This window comes from Myotis brandtii, unplaced genomic scaffold (assembly GCF_000412655.1).
Source record: "Myotis brandtii unplaced genomic scaffold, ASM41265v1 scaffold63, whole genome shotgun sequence".
Lineage (NCBI taxonomy): Eukaryota > Metazoa > Chordata > Mammalia > Chiroptera > Vespertilionidae > Myotis > Myotis brandtii.
In genome coordinates this window covers 1,535,183-1,550,667 of record NW_005370411.1, presented here as the reverse complement: position 1 = coordinate 1,550,667, position 15,485 = coordinate 1,535,183, and the positions used below count along the sequence as shown (strand labels likewise).

The 15,485-nt window shown below is 49.4% G+C and overlaps 2 protein-coding genes across 2 annotated transcripts in view; one reads left to right on the top strand and one right to left on the bottom strand.

Moving 5' to 3' along the window:
* Positions 1–12,414, top strand: part of MINA (MYC induced nuclear antigen) — a 21,602-nt gene extending 9,188 nt beyond the window's left edge. Inside the window, exons 5-10 of the mRNA XM_005880173.2 lie at positions 1,350–1,453; positions 6,400–6,502; positions 7,489–7,660; positions 9,398–9,486; positions 11,062–11,148; positions 11,957–12,414. Coding sequence (XP_005880235.2) covers positions 1,350–1,453; positions 6,400–6,502; positions 7,489–7,660; positions 9,398–9,486; positions 11,062–11,148; positions 11,957–12,115 — 714 coding nt within the window. The 3' untranslated portion in view covers positions 12,116–12,414. The remainder of the gene's footprint in view (positions 1–1,349; positions 1,454–6,399; positions 6,503–7,488; positions 7,661–9,397; positions 9,487–11,061; positions 11,149–11,956) is intronic.
* CRYBG3 (beta-gamma crystallin domain containing 3) overlaps positions 12,336–15,485 on the bottom strand; it is a 134,311-nt gene continuing 131,161 nt past the window's right edge. The window contains exons 22-23 of the mRNA XM_005880202.2: positions 14,913–15,072; positions 12,336–14,023 (exon numbers count right to left, since the gene is read on the bottom strand). Of these exons, the coding sequence (XP_005880264.1) occupies positions 13,935–14,023; positions 14,913–15,072 (249 nt within the window). The 3' untranslated portion in view covers positions 12,336–13,934. The remainder of the gene's footprint in view (positions 14,024–14,912; positions 15,073–15,485) is intronic.

Below are 15,485 nucleotides of genomic sequence, written 5' to 3'. Positions count from 1 at the left end.
GAGAGAGAGAGATAGAAACATCAATGATGAAAGAGAATCATTGATCGACTGCCTCTTGCATGTCTCCCATTGGGGATCGAGCCCACAACCAGGGCATGTGCCCTTGACCAGAATTGAACCTGGGACCCTTCAGTCCACAAGCCGACGCTGTATCCACCGAGCCAAACCAGCTAGGGCTAAATCTGATATTTCTTTAAAGTGTCTGTGTGACCTGCCTATGCACAGGCGCTGGGGTGAGGACAGACATCTTTGGGGCCCTGCCACAGTGCCCTCAGCTTTCAATCCTCTCCTCCTCTTGGAGCCCCTCCCTGCAGGCTTTCCTTCCCCGGAGAGGGATAGAGAGATAGAAACATCTGCCTCCTGCATGCCCCACACTGGGGACGGAGCCTGAAACCTGGGCACGTGTCCTGACCAGGAATCGAACCAGTGACCTCTTGGTTCATGGGCCAACATGCAACCAGTGAGCCACACCGGCTTGAGCTCTCCCTCCAGGGTCCAAGCTCTTACCCAGTGAGCCGGACTGCTTCCTGTGGCTGCAGACAGGAGAGAAGCGGCTCTCAAGAGCCCCTCTCCGCTCCTTGGCAGCTGCTACAGTGCCCTTCGTAAGGTGGGATTAGGAGGTAGCCCAGGGCAGGGGTGGGTCGGGAGAGAGCCAGACAGGGTGGAGGAGGCTCACCTGCCCGAGGAAGAACCTGATCTTTACTTCTGTTTATTTTTAGGTGCAGGTGAGGGGTTATTGGTATTTCATGCTTTCATTCAAACATTTCTCGAGTCTGTCACGTGTGCTGGGTGCCCTGGTAGTCTAGGTTCTGGGAATACAGATGGAGACAGGCTGCGCCTGGAAGAGGGTACAGACTGGCAGGGACTGGCGGGTAAAGCCATGTTTTAACAGCCCACCCATCATCTCCCGAGAGCTCCTTTATCCCTCCAGTAATCCTGTGAGATTTGGGGCTGTTGCCTCCATTTTACAGATGAAGAAACTGAGACTTTGGGAGGGTAATTTGCTGCACGATCCTATTCTTCACAGCCCCACTGGGTGGAGAGGGAGCAGCTCCCCAGGCCCTGACGTCACCTCCCTGGCCCCTGGGTCTGGGCGGAGTAGTTTCAGGTATATCTGGTTTTAGTTTGTGCATAAAGTGACTCCAGGTTCTGACAGCCGAGCCAGGACGGGTCACAGTGACCCACAGGCCAGAGAAGCAAAGCCCGCAGGCCTCCAGGAGCCCTTGCTCCACTAGGAGAGGTTTCTAGGACGGAGAACGGAAACTCAGCCTGTGTTTGTCTCCGTAAAACATAGAGGAGGGAGAAGCTATCCTTATTAACTCTTCCCCCTCTTCCTTTCCTCCCTTTAGGCTGGTGATTTGCTGTACTTTCCCAGAGGGACCATCCATCAAGCGGACACGCCCCCGGGGCTGGCCCACTCCACGCACCTGACCATCAGCACCTACCAGAGCAGGTGAGCACCCTGCCTCCCCGCCTGGCGTCCCGGGACAGCCCCGAGTTGTGGCTCACAGCAGCCACGTTCAGGTGGCGTTCAGGCCACCACCCTCGTACTTCTCCAAGCCGGGGTTCAGGCTCCTTTGCTGACTTCATAGTCCTTGAGGGTCCTGTGCTGTAGGCCGGCCTGGGCTTCCTCCTGGAGATGTCATGAACCCGACTGTATGACACTGGGAGTTTTCCAAATTATGGCTCCCGTAGTTTAGGAAGAAGGGACCATGGCTGCAGGTATGGCTGCAATAGTGAGTCAGGCTCCTAGTGTGTGTGTGTCTGTCTGTCTCTCTGTAAAATATTTTTATGGTGGTAAAATATATACAGGAGTGGGTAAAAGTGGGTTTACAATTGTGAGTACATTATTATAATAAATAAGCTGTTGTAATAATCATAATCTGCATATCTTTCCATATGAATAGCTGTAAACCTACTTTTGCCTCCCCCTTGATTTGAGAGAGAGAGAGAGAGAGAAACATTGATCTGAGAGAGAAAAATGGTTGCCTGACCTGACCGGGGATTGAACCCACAACCTGGGTATGTGCTCTGACCAGGAATTGAATCCGTAACCTTTTGGTGTCCGGAATGACAATCCAACCAACTGAGTCACCCAGCCAGGGCTTAACTATTTTAAGTGTACAGTTGAGTGACATCAAGTGCACTCACACTGTTTTGCAACCCCTCCCCGCCCCACCCCAATCCTTTCTCCCCAGGTAGTCACATGGCTGGCTCACTCACTTCCTAAAGTCTCTACTGAGATGTCCCTCCAGCAGAGCGCGTTTCCCCTGAGCGTTCTGGATAAAATAGCACCTCTTATCCCAGGCACACCTGCCTCCCCTTCCTCTGCTGCTTGTTGTGCTTGCATTGCATTTACCACCACTTGACATTATTTATTTGCTACTTTTAAAAATCTAAGCCAAATGCCTGCTCATTGGAATGTACTGCACGAGGCAGGTCTTTGTGCTGCTCAGTGCCTGGCATGGGGGGAGGGCGGGGAAGTGGTAATCAGTGTCTGTGGGATGAGTAAATGAATGAATGAAGTATGTATGTGAGGGCCTCATCAGAGGACTGGCACTGAAACACCCAGCAACGCTAGCTCTAACTGTGAGGAAAGCATTTATGGGCTTGAACTACTGATTTCCCGGTCAGCTGGGTTCATGGCAAGTAAGCCTCCAGGATAGCCCTTTGAATATAATAATTGTATATTGTTTCTTGCTTTTGGGCTAAATCTGATATTTCTTTAAAGCATTTAAAAAATATATGTTTTTATTGATTTTAGAGAGAGAGGAAGGGAGAGGGATAGAGAGATAGAAACATCTGCCTCCTGCATGCCCCACACTGGGGACGGAGCCTGAAACCTGGGCACGTGTCCTGACCAGGAATCGAACCAGTGACCTCTTGGTTCATGGGCCAACATGCAACCAGTGAGCCACACCGGCTTGAGCTCTCCCTCCAGGGTCCAAGCTCTTACCCAGTGAGCCGGACTGCTTCCTGTGGCTGCAGACAGGAGAGAAGCGGCTCTCAAGAGCCCCTCTCCGCTCCTTGGCAGCTGCTACAGTGCCCTTCGTAAGGTGGGATTAGGAGGTAGCCCAGGGCAGGGGTGGGTCGGGAGAGAGCCAGACAGGGTGGAGGAGGCTCACCTGCCCGAGGAAGAACCTGATCTTTGCTTCTATTTTTAGGTGCAGGTGAGGGGTTATTGGTGTTTCATGCTTTCATTCAAACATTTCTCGAGTCTGTCACGTGTGCTGGGTGCCCTGGTAGTCTAGGTTCTGGGTCTACAGATGGAGACAGGCTGCGCCTGGAAGAGCGTACAGACTGGCAGGGACTGGCGGGTAAAACCATGTTTTAACAGCCCACCCATCATCTCCCGAGAGCTCCTTTATCCCTCCAGTAATCCTGTGAGATTTGGGGCTGTTGCCTCCATTTTACAGATGAAGAAACTGAGACTTTGGGAGGGTAATTTGCTGCACGATCCTATTCTTCACAGCCCCACTGGGTGGAGAGGGAGCAGCTCCCCAGGCCCTGACGTCACCTCCCTGGCCCCTGGGTCTGGGCGGAGTAGTTTCAGGTATATCTGGTTTTAGTTTGTGCATAAAGTAAGTGACTCCAGGTTCTGACAGCCGAGCCAGGACGGGTCACAGTGACCCACAGGCCAGAGAAGCAAAGCCCGCAGGCCTCCAGGAGCCCTTGCTCCAGTAGGAGAGGTTTCTAGAACGGAGAATGGAAACTCAGCCTGTGTTTGTCTCCGTAAAACATAGAGGAGGGAGAAGCTATCCTTATTAACTCTTCCCCCTCTTCCTTTCCTCCCTTTAGGCTGGTGATTTGCTGTACTTTCCCAGAGGGACCATCCATCAAGCGGACACGCCCCCGGGGCTGGCCCACTCCACGCACCTGACCATCAGCACCTACCAGAGCAGGTGAGCACCCTGCCTCCCCACCTGGCGTCCGGGACAGCCCCGAGTTGTGGCTCACAGCAGCCACGTTCAGGTGGCGTTCAGGCCACCACCCTCGTACTTCTCCAAGCCGGGGTTCAGGCTCCTTTGCTGACTTCATAGTCCTTGAGGGTCCTGTGCTGTAGGCCGGCCTGGGCTTCCTCCTGGAGATGTCATGAACCCGACTGTATGACACTGGGAGTTTTCCAAATTATGGCTCCCGTAGTTTAGGAAGAAGGGACCATGGCTGCAGGTATGGCTGCAATAGTGAGTCAGGCTTCTAGTGTGTGTGTGTCTGTCTGTCTCTCTGTAAAATATTTTTATGGTGGTAAAATATATACAGGAGTGGGTAAAAGTGGGTTTACAATTGTGAGTACATTATTATAATAAATAAGCTGTTGTAATAATCATAATCTGCATATCTTTCCATATGAATAGCTGTAAACCTACTTTTGCCTCCCCCTTGATTTGAGAGAGAGAGAGAGAGAAACATTGATCTGAGAGAGAAAAATGGTTAGGTTGCCTGACCTGACCGGGGATTGAACCCACAACCTGGGTATGTGCTCTGACCAGGAATTGAATCCGTAACCTTTTGGTGTCCGGAATGACACTCCAACCAACTGAGTCACCCAGCCAGGGCTTAACTATTTTAAGTGTACAGTTGAGTGACATCAAGTACACTCACACTGTTTTGCAACCATCACCACTATCTGGTTCCAAAACATTTTCATCACCCAAACAGAAACTCCGTTACCATCAAAACCTCTGGGTCTCTGTGAAGGCTCCCACTTCTTACAGTTCTAGGAATTCAAGCGGGAAAGGCAGTCTGGAGGAGTCAGACCTAAGAGTAGTTCCATGTTCCATTTCGGCAGGTGCCTTGTCACATGACAGGCCCTGGGCAGTGGCACCTTGTGAATGATTTCCTAATAGCATCAGCCTTGCTAGCTCAAACCCCGTTTAAACACCAGCCATTAATTTGTCAGCATTGGGGCCCCAGGCCCTGCGCTGTCGCTGGGAGTACAGGCATTGCATGAAGGGCCTTTGCGGGCTGACACACTGGAAGCGGTGTAGGAGGGAGGTAGGCTGTGATAAACTGTATCCCAGGTTTGCAGAGGAAACTCGTGGAGCAGAGAGGATGCACTAAGCAAAGCTGGGCGTCACCCAAGCTGAGTGAGAAGGGGAAACGTTACTCAAGGACCCCGCACCCTGGAGGTGTCCCCTGCCTTGGGCCTGGTGCTCCTTAAGGCAGTGTGTGTGTGGGGGGCCTCTTCCCAGCACCTCTCTAGGGCAGCATGTGGAACACGGGCCTGCTGGTGGGACAGCAGCAGGTGATTTGGCTGTTTTACCAAAGTGAACTCCTTAAGAGGCCCAAGACCCACTCTGACTCGTAGAAGAGCACACAGCTCTGTTTAACGCAGTTCAACTCCTCCGGGTGGGGTGGCTGCTGCGCACGACCGCCCGTGACCCTGCAGGCAGAGCTGGTTCTGTGCTGGGGAAGGTCGGCACGCCTCCTCCAGTTCCAGGATGTGAGGTTGGGGTGACATTGTCGCAAAGCGGGAGGCCACCAGGTGGTAGTGGATGTCTTGGGAACGTGCCCTCCTGTGGTTTTTGTCCTCCTTGGCCGCTTGTCGGGAGGGAAGTATAAATGTGTTAATTCTGCTTACTGAGTGAGAAGCCAGAGTCACACTGTGAATTTCCATTTCCCACACAGCCACACCCGCTGGTGACACAGAGGAAAATTTAAACAGCTAAGAGGTGTTTAAAGAGAGCACCCCAGGGAGTGGTTTCTCACACGGGTACACTTTTAGGGGCGAGCCAATTCTAAATGCCCCTGAGAGAGCACAGGTAACTGAACACTGAATCGCCTCCCCAGATGTTATTTCTGGCCACTGGCTTCTGCCTCCTACCCCAGTAAAGCCATTGCTAGAGTTCAGCAAGTTGCGAGATCAGTTCTTTTGAAATGGATGCTGACGGATGTTTTACTCTTTACTCCTGTATAAGGGGCAAAGGAAAAGGTAACGTGTAACTGCAGATAATTACACAGTCCGGGGATCTTGCTGTTACCCTAAATGTATTGCTTTTGGAATTTTTGCACATAAAATTTTTTTGGTCCTATGATGATTGAGTGTTAAAATTTCCTACAAAGCTCTCCTCACAGACACTTGTTACAGTTAAAAACATTAAAAAAATTGGTCCCTTCAACTTTCTACTTCATGACATTATGTTTAATTCTTTGGCATCTTTAAGAGAAATCATGAATCAAGTCTCCCTTCCCACCACTAACTGCCCATGGGAGTGTGGGAGGGGCGGGAGGACAGTGGGATGGACCAGCGCGTAGGGAGGGAATCGGGGGCCTGGGCAGGGCCTGGAGTGCAGGGAGGTGCGATTTGTGGTGGATTTGTGGTGTCCGGCTTTACTAGTAATCAGTGGTTTCTGTGTTTTGTTACTGTTTTTTTTTTTTTGGTGGTGGTGCGTGTTCCAGTTCGTGGGGAGATTTCCTTTTGGACACCATTTCGGGGCTTGTGTTTGATGCCACAAAGGAAGATGTGGCGTTCCGGGCCGGCATCCCCCGGCAGCTGCTCCTGGTAAGGGGTAGGCAGGTGGGGAATGGGGGTCTCACAGCCCCGGCAGCTGACCCTTCTCACACGAGCCATCGTCCCTTCTCCTGCGCTGACCCCGCAGAGCTGGGTGGTTGAGGACGCACGGAGAAGCCATGGTGCTGTGCGGACAGCCTCTCTGTGCTCCTGGCGGCAGGAGCAGGCCCTGTGGGAGTGCTGGCTGAGTAACGGCAGCTGCTCCTGGTAAGGGGTAGGCAGGTGGGGAAGGGGGTGCTCACAGCCCTGGCAGCTGACGCCGTTGCCGACATCCAGGGACCCCAGGGCCCTTCTCACATGAGCCATCGTCCCTTCTCCTGCGCTGACCCTGCAGAGCTGGGTGGTTGAGGACGCACAGGAGTGCCGCACGTTGTGCGACCGGAGAAGCCACGGAGCTGTGCGGACAGCCTCTCTGTGCTCCTGGCAGCAGGAGCAGGCCCTGTGGGAGTGCTGAGTAAATGCTGCATAAGTAATGTGGCTGGACCTGCAGGGGCAGCCAGCGCACGTGAGATTTCTGCTTAGGAGAGCCCGGTGGGAGCCCGGCCTTGCCGTTTCCCTGGCACTCTTGTCCGTCCTGGGTTTCCGTTGGGCAAGCAGCCATTTGGCTGGTTTGAGAAGATGTGTGAACCCAGGGCGGACAAGTGCTGAATTGGACACAGGTACGTTCACTGTCTGACGCAGTCACCTTAGGACAGTGATTTGCTTTCCGAGAGGCTAGAGCCCAGACTGCATTTCCAGGGACCCCTTTCCAGGCAAAATCCTGAAAATGGATTTTTGTGTGTGTGAACAATAGGCAGCTTCAGACGGGCAGTGGTTATATGGAAATAATGGGACGTTGTTCATAGGGGCTCCGGTCTCCTCAATCCCCACTCTCTGGGGGTGACATGGATGTGTCTATACCAGGGGCTGCTCTGGAGACCGGGACCGAGGCCCCGAGTTCTGCTGGATTCTGGGCCAGGACTCTCCTCCGTTTCTAGCAGGTGGAAACCACTGCCGATGCGAGGAGGAGATTAAGTGGCTTTCTGAGGACGCTTGCCGACCGCCTGGAAGGCACCAACCAGCTGCTTTCATCCGACATGAAGAAGGACTTTGTCATGAACAGACTCCCCCCTTTCCATGTGGGAGACGGAGCAGCGCTCTCCACGCCAGGTGAGCTGCCGTCTTCTCGGTGCCAGGGATAATGTGGTATTTGGAGGCTTTCCTGGGTGGCCTCTCTGAGCAGGTGGAACGTTGGAGCATTTTAGAATTTCCACGGAGCTGGGCCTGTCTCTAGTGTGCGTGGTTGGACAACACATGCTGCACACACGCCTTAGCTTCCTGTACCTCAGTCACATGCACAGACCTCGAGTCCCTGCCCGTGGGGAATGAGAGCTCTGATTTTTGGGGAGAAATATGTGTATGCACAGGTACTCGGGTAAAAGCCGTCGTCAGGACGTTTTAAGGGCTTGAACATCGAGACATTCTCCTTGGAATTAACTCTGGGAGGGGGAGCATGTTGCCGTTCAGTAGGTGGAATGGGAGAATGCCCCCGGTGATCACCGACCTCCCCCAAGTCCCAGGTGACTGTTTTGTGACAGGTTTAGGCTGCAAATGACCTAACACACTTCCGGGGGGTGGCGATTTCCATGTTCTGTAGCAAAGACCAGCAACACCAACTCCTGTGGCCGGACACAGTGGGGTTTATTGACTTGCTGCAGCGCAGAGGCCCACACACACTATTGGGAGCTATGGGGCATCTCAGTCAAAGGGCTTTGCTCTGGGTTAGGTGCTGTCGGGAAGTCGGGGATCCTGTGACTGGGTCTCGTACATCTGAGCCCGTGGCAGGAGGACTGATGTGACGACGGGTAAATCAGCAGCTGTCTCATTTGCCAGGAGAGGAGCTGTCTGGTCACTTCTGCTGTGTGGACGATGTTGTTTTGCCTGAGTCCTGACGTGTTTGCAGCGGTCCTGTTTGTCTCGATCTCAGTTAGCGCGGCCTGTGTGTTACATGGTCTCTGGAGCCGCCTCACTTCTGTAGAACATCAGGAGGCCGTGGCCGGGCCGGGGCCAGGGGCTGCCTCTTCCTCAGTGGGGCTGAGCGAGAGCAGCATTTTTACCAACTTTTATAGAAGCCTTGTTTATCACCAGTTGAGAACCAGTGGAATAAACAATCCCTTCTAACACTGATTCTATTTTTATTGTATCTTTGGGGGAAGTTTAGGATTTGTTTTTGATTGTATCTATTCAAAATAGCAAATGTTTTACCAGCACATATTTTAATTTTAAACAGAACAGAGCTTTCTGAGTCTCGGAAAACGGCCCAGAATATTTTTCTAGTTTTCCTTATCTTAGCCACTGTAGTCAATAAAGCTATGATCCCTTACCAGGGAAGAGGGCCCTTTAGGCTAGTCTGCTTGTAGTGGCTGCCTTTTCACTAAGTTAAATTCAATTTGAAAATTATTTTTGTCCCTGTGAACGTTACCAGGTGGCTTTTACATGACACTATGCTTGATCTACACAGACTGTTTGCCAGTCACGCAACTAGTAATGGATGGGGTGGTGCAGTCTGAACGCAGGTGCTCCTTCTGGCATCCACATGTAGAATAAGCAGCAAAAGAGGATAAACTGGAGACGGAGTGCTCTGAGCAGAAGGGCAGGGCCCGTCTCCGCTGTTTATGTCTATTTAATGTACTTATCGGCTCATCTTATGTCTGTCTTCACTATGAGAATGGACTCCATAAGGATGTAAACTGTATCATCACTATAAATGTCAGGGTAAGTAAATACCCTGGTTGGACTCACTGCAAATTGTCAGTAAATGTGTTCCTTAAACAGCTGCACCTGCAGGCTAGTTGGATCCTGCTGGGTCCCACTTTTGAAAACTGCTTTTTTGTCTGGATTCTCTAGGTGGACAGTTGCCGAGGTTGGACAGCATCGTGAGGCTGCGCTATAAAGACCACATCGTCCTCACGGTGATGCCGGACCAGGGTGGGTCTGTGAGTATCCGGAGGGGAGAGGTTTCTGTCCTCAGGGCATCTCCCTCAGACTAACAGGTGGCCACGCCCTCCCCTCTGGCAGTCCCTCTGCTCTCACAGCTCAGTGCCTGCCATTGCTTTAGGGCGGATACTGCCCAAACCTCACTGTTCCACATTTCCCTTCCTGGTGGGCATTTGAGGGCTTGCTTGCCCTCATCTCCCACAGAATCCTTTAAAAAAAAAATTGATTTCAGAGAGAGGGAGAGCGAAAGATAGAAATATCAATGAGAGAGAATCGTCACTTGGTTGCCTCCTGCACGCCCCCTACTGGGGAATGGAGCTCGAAATCTGGGCCTGTGATTGACTGTGGTTGACTGGGATTTGAACCATGACCTCCTGGTTCATGGGTTGATGCTCAACCACTGAGCAACACAGACACCCACAGAACCCTTTTAATCCCCCTCACATAGTGATTAATGTCTGGTCTCTGCCCCCAGTTGGGTTTCAGGCCATGTTGCTCAGCCGACTTTGGACCCTGTCCATGTGTCTCCCTACCTCAGTCCCTCTTCCGTCCTGTAAACTGTGCAGGTCTGTCTTTACATACAGTTTTGTTGATGTTTCTTCTTTAAAAAATCTCTATCCTGTAGGAAGATATTCTACTTTCCATACGTGACCCAGTAGTTCCCCAAACTGGCTGATCGTAGAATCAGCTGGAAAAGTTTGAGATAATGAATTCCTGGGCTCCATCTGGTCTGGGTTGGACCCTCTGCACTTGTTATAGCTCGCCCTACAACCCAGAGACCTTTGGAACTGTCCCAGGCCCTAAGGCTTCACCCGGCTCCTCCTAGTCAGCTTTCTCGGGAGGCACCTCAGGGATGATTGGAGGGATGGGGGCACCTAGATGTCTCCATGAACAGACTGATCCAGCTGTCAGGGCCAGACCTGGTTTCTAATAGACACAACACCTCAAAAGTACACATCTTCATTGAAAAACGCCGTCACTCTGCTAATGCATCAGTTTGGGGCCATCCTCTCCCAGGCCAAGGTGTTGGGGCTTTACCTAAGGCGACAGGGAATGGCAGGCTCTGGCAGAGTCTGAGCTGCACTGTGTGGGAGGGAGCAGGAGGGATGTAGAGGCCGTTGGGGAGGCCACTGTAATTGGAATGAAAGTTTTATAGATCACACAGCTGGTATTTCTCTAGAGGTAATGTTCACTCCATAATTTTCATGTCAAATTTTGATGCAAAAAAGTGCAGGTGTGATTAAGTGAAGAAACTTGAGTATTTCATTAGGTTGTTATGTAAATGGTTGCTTTTTCATGAAATCAGGTTTCTGAAGATGCTCTAGCAGGTGTACTGTTTTATCTGGTATTTGCTACAAACAAATCGTAATCTGTGAGGACGGTAATGAAGTAATAGGCGCACACACTATATATCACATTTTGCCCAAAGGATTCTTTACAGTAGTCAATAAATTTCACTAAAGCACCGAGGTTTTAAGATTTTTCTTGGTTGTTGACCCATGTTATTGGAAAATGCTCCTGGTAACAAAACCCTCTAAATTCTGTTGATGACTTAATGCTTTTTCTTTTTAAAGGATGAAACTCAAGAAAAGATGGTTTACATCTACCACTCCTTACAGAACAGGAGAGAGACACACATGATGGGGAGCGAGGAAACAGAGGTTTGTTCCAACCTGAAGTGGATGCTTTTCCTGCGGTCGGTGGTGGCTGGGAGAGTCTGTTCCCTCTGATTTATGGGGAATGTGCTTTGTTAGGACCGCAGTGCGGGCTTAACGTTCCATACACCTGACAGCCCTTGCGAGTCACATGGTTCTGTGACGTGCAGACACTAGCTGGATGTGCAGGAAAGGTGTAATGTCATGCTAAGCATTTACGTTAGGATGTCTTTCCTGAAGTCTGAGTTTTCATACGGGAATTGGCAAATTCTGTAAGTTATCTGATTACAGTCTATGTGCATAGCCTAGCCCAGTGGTCGGCAAACCGTGGCTCTTTGGCCCCTTGAGTGTGGCTCTTCCACAAAATACCATGTGCGGGCACGCACGTACAGTGCGATTGAAACTTCGTGGCCCATGCGCAGAAGTTGGTTTTCGGCCTGGGCGAGTCTATTTTGAAGAAGTGACGTTAGAAGAAATGGGAGTACGTTCGCTGAGGTCAACCCCTCAGATTGAGGACGTTTTTAGCAAAGGCCAGCTTAGGAGTACCCTAATTAAGTTAATAACAATGTACCTACCTATATAGTTTAAGTTTAAAAAATTTGGCTCTCAAAAGAAATTTCAATCGTTGTACTGTTGATATTTGGCTCTGTTGACTAATGAGTTTGCTGACCACTGGCCTAGCCCATCTGAAACAAGTTTCATACTTTGAAGGGCGTCAAAAATAACGGTGTACGAAGAGTTTTGGGAGTTTATATGAGAGTGCCCCTGGAGAGACATAAGTGGAGTATGATCTGACTGGTTTATCCTTTTTCAGGCTCATGGACTTCGTTTTCCTTTATCTCATGTGGATGCACTGAAGCAAATTTGGAGCAGCTCAGCGATTTCTGTGAAGGACCTGAAACTTGCTACAGATGAGGAAAAGGAGAGCCTGGCCTTGTCTCTCTGGACAGAATGTTTACTCCAGGTAGTCTAGTGCCTCTACGCACCGTGTCTAGGATTTTGCATACACAGGAAAAGCGAACATTGATAAGTTGGGGGCCCCTGCTGCTCTGAGTAGCAGACAGGGCTGGAGGGATGGTTACATACAACTTGACTACATGTTCTGGTAACATGAGACCCACCGGTTACAAGTGGTCATATGCATTAAAGAAAGGACGGCACATTACTAAGTGTCCTAGAAAGTGGCAAAACCATACTTGTGACAGGTTTATTTAATCCAGTGTGGTAGAAAAGGCACAACGACAATAAAGGTATCATTTAAATTTAAAAGTTGTTACCTGGCTTTGTCTCTGTTCTTTGGAAGAAACTTCTTTAAAGAGCCTCATTGGCTCTGAAAAATTTTTAAGCAATTAACATGACAAAAATTTTAACTTTTTTTTTTTTTTACAATGACAATATACATACCTTTTGTATACACAAGCCCCTCATTTAAAATAAAGTTACCCCTATAAGTTTCATTAAATAATGCTGCCACACTGATGAGAGGCACTCATGTCTATGGGCGTGAGGGAGTTTTACAGATGCTGCTTGGAAGATGACAGAAGAGCCTGAGATTAAAGGAAAAACCCCAATGATATCTACGTGGAAAGACCAAGTCTCTATAAAAAGTTCTCAAAATAGTGGGTCTTTGAGTTTAAACAATTCACTGTTATTTTATATTCTAAAGTGCATATAGGTTGATATTTTTAAAAATACCACTGGAGAACTTAATCTTTCTATGTAAAAAATAGGACATTTTTCTGTTTTCTGGCAAAAGTTGGGGATAAAGGGAAGTTATCTCCAACTCTCAGTTTAAAACCAGCTCAGGAAGGAAAAATGCTTGTGAATTGTATGGTTAAAGGCGGTGATGATTACTTTAAGCCCAAGGTGATATCCTATCTGATTTTGCTTAAATAAAAGCTATTTAAAATGGGAGTGGAACACTGAGTTTTCTGTTTCGTAGAAAAATCAACTCCACTTTTACTTACAGTAAAATGGTATAGTCCAGTCTCAACTACTACTTGGTTTTAATTTGAACATGTGAAACTTCCCTTTATCAGGCAAATAAATACCTGACCATCTTCTATGGAGGTGAAACAATTTTAATAAACCCTTCTTGAGGGCAGATCAGGCAAAACCGAGGGGGAGGTCTCACACCAGGACAGGTAACACTGTGAGTCCTGTGGCCCACAGGGTGTCTTGCTAATACTTAGAGTGCAAGGATGGTCAGGTGATTTGTGCTTTTTAAGTCTGAAGGACTGAGCAAAGGATGGCCACAGACAGTACTCCATATTTGAGCCCTTTTCCTAATAAAGTTCATGGCCCTCCCTGGGGTTAGTTACAAGTATGAATACTTACGGTGCTTCAGTTATAAAAGCCTCAATAGAAAACCTTTAAGGTTTAGCTATTAATACAGCAGCTTAATAGGTTTATTAACTATTCTTCAAATATTGCTGAAAATTATTCACAACCTATAGGAATTTACTTCCCCGCGCCTTGCACTCATCCACACATGTACTAGGATGTGAATACCTACAGGTCGGCAGCACCGCCAGCGTCCTAAATGATGCTGTCAGGAACGGGAACGTACTGGGTGGACGGAGAGAGAACACCGGCGTCAGTAGACTTGCTCACCCAAGTTGGAGATGAAGCAGGAATAGAACCTTTCCCAGAAATCATGACCCGTTCCTCACAGGGGCACGGAGCAGCTGGCAAGAATATGCTGAGCTCCCGGTGGTGAGCACCAGCGGTGCTTCCTGTCCTGGGAGGCACGGCGCTTCCCCCTTGGCTCTTTCTAGGGATGCTGCCGAGTCTCACAGGATTTCAATGTCCCATTTCTGCGTTTCTTTCCCCTCCAGGGGCTGGTTGATAATGACATGGGTCTTGTCATAATAATTTCCTCCTAGAATAGAAATTCCAAAAGAAAAGATTATGTCTTCACACAGGTGGGCAACTGTGTCCACCAGCTATTGTTCAGCCCGAGGTTTGGGTCGATTAGCATGTCATTACAAAGCGGGCTGAAATGGGAAACTGAGTTTACACAGGCTGAGCTATTCTTCACCTCATCATGAGAGCTGTAACAGGTGATGCACGGGAGGTGTGCCCCGCCCCGCCCCGCCTGGAGCCTGAGAACCAGGTGCTCGAGACTCTGGCTGAGTGCCAGGCACTGTTCTGTTTCTACATCAACAGTGGCTACCACTAACCCAGTGCAGCAGCAGCCCTGACCTTGCTGGATAAAAAAACAAGGTTAAATACTTCCCATAAGTTTCAGCTGAGGGCTTTTAAGGATTAGAACAGTGGTTCTCAACCTTGGCTGCACATTAGAATCACCTGGGAATCTTTTTAAAATCCTGATTTCTGGGCCTCATCCCGAAATCAGGATTTTAAAAAGATTCCCAGGTGATTCTAATGTGCAGCCAAGGTTGAGAACCACTGGACTAGAGAAATTTACAGCAAAAAGTTAGAGATGTTTCTTTCTAAGAAACATTATATTTTATGGTTTGATATTCAAATGTAAAAATGTTCTAAAGATCCCCTCATGACAAGTGTAAGTTTTTAGCTGCATCAATGAGCAGAGGCCTCAGGTGGTGTCCTCAGGCTTCTCCTGCTTGATCCACGTGGCTAATGGTTTTGTTTGTTAAAACAGCAAATCTTAACTTTTTCCAAACATAATTTAAAATGACTTCATCTCTCTCTTATACATAGTGATTTTCTTTACCCAGGAGAGGGAAGAGGTTTAACTTAAAATGGAATACAGAAACATGACTCAGGGGGTTTCCCTACAGGCCCACCTTTCACATCGAGGACAAGCTGGTCGCTGAGATAGGAGCTGATGGTGCCGTTTCTGTTCAGCCTCCACTTCTGCCTCAGTTGCCCATGTTCCGCCCACAGGGCTACTCTAGCTCCGGGTGTGTCCCGGCCGCCAATCACATCCAGGCAGGTGTCGCTGGCCTACAGGGTTAAGAAATGCATGGGGGAGAGAGACCAAGATGGCGGCATAGGTAAACACCGGAGATTGCTGCCGCAAACAACCACTTCAAAAATACAACTAAAAGACAGACGGACATCACCCAGAACCACAGGAAAGCTGGCTGAGGAGAGACTCTTCAACTAGAAGGAAAGACAACAGCATACCGAGGCTCAGAGGAGGCGCAGTGTGGAAAATATAAAGGTGCGGAGGTGCGCGCGCAAAGCAGGCTGGTGGCTGAGGGCGCGGTTGTCGTTTTCAATCAGGAGGGAGTCTCAGACTCTGAGCTCCAGATCCGGGCGAGTCTCTAGGGACTCAGACTCAAACGGGAGAAGCGGGATTGTCTGGCATCAGTTGGAACGTGAGGGCAGCTTTCTCTCCGAGGTTTGCAGCGGTT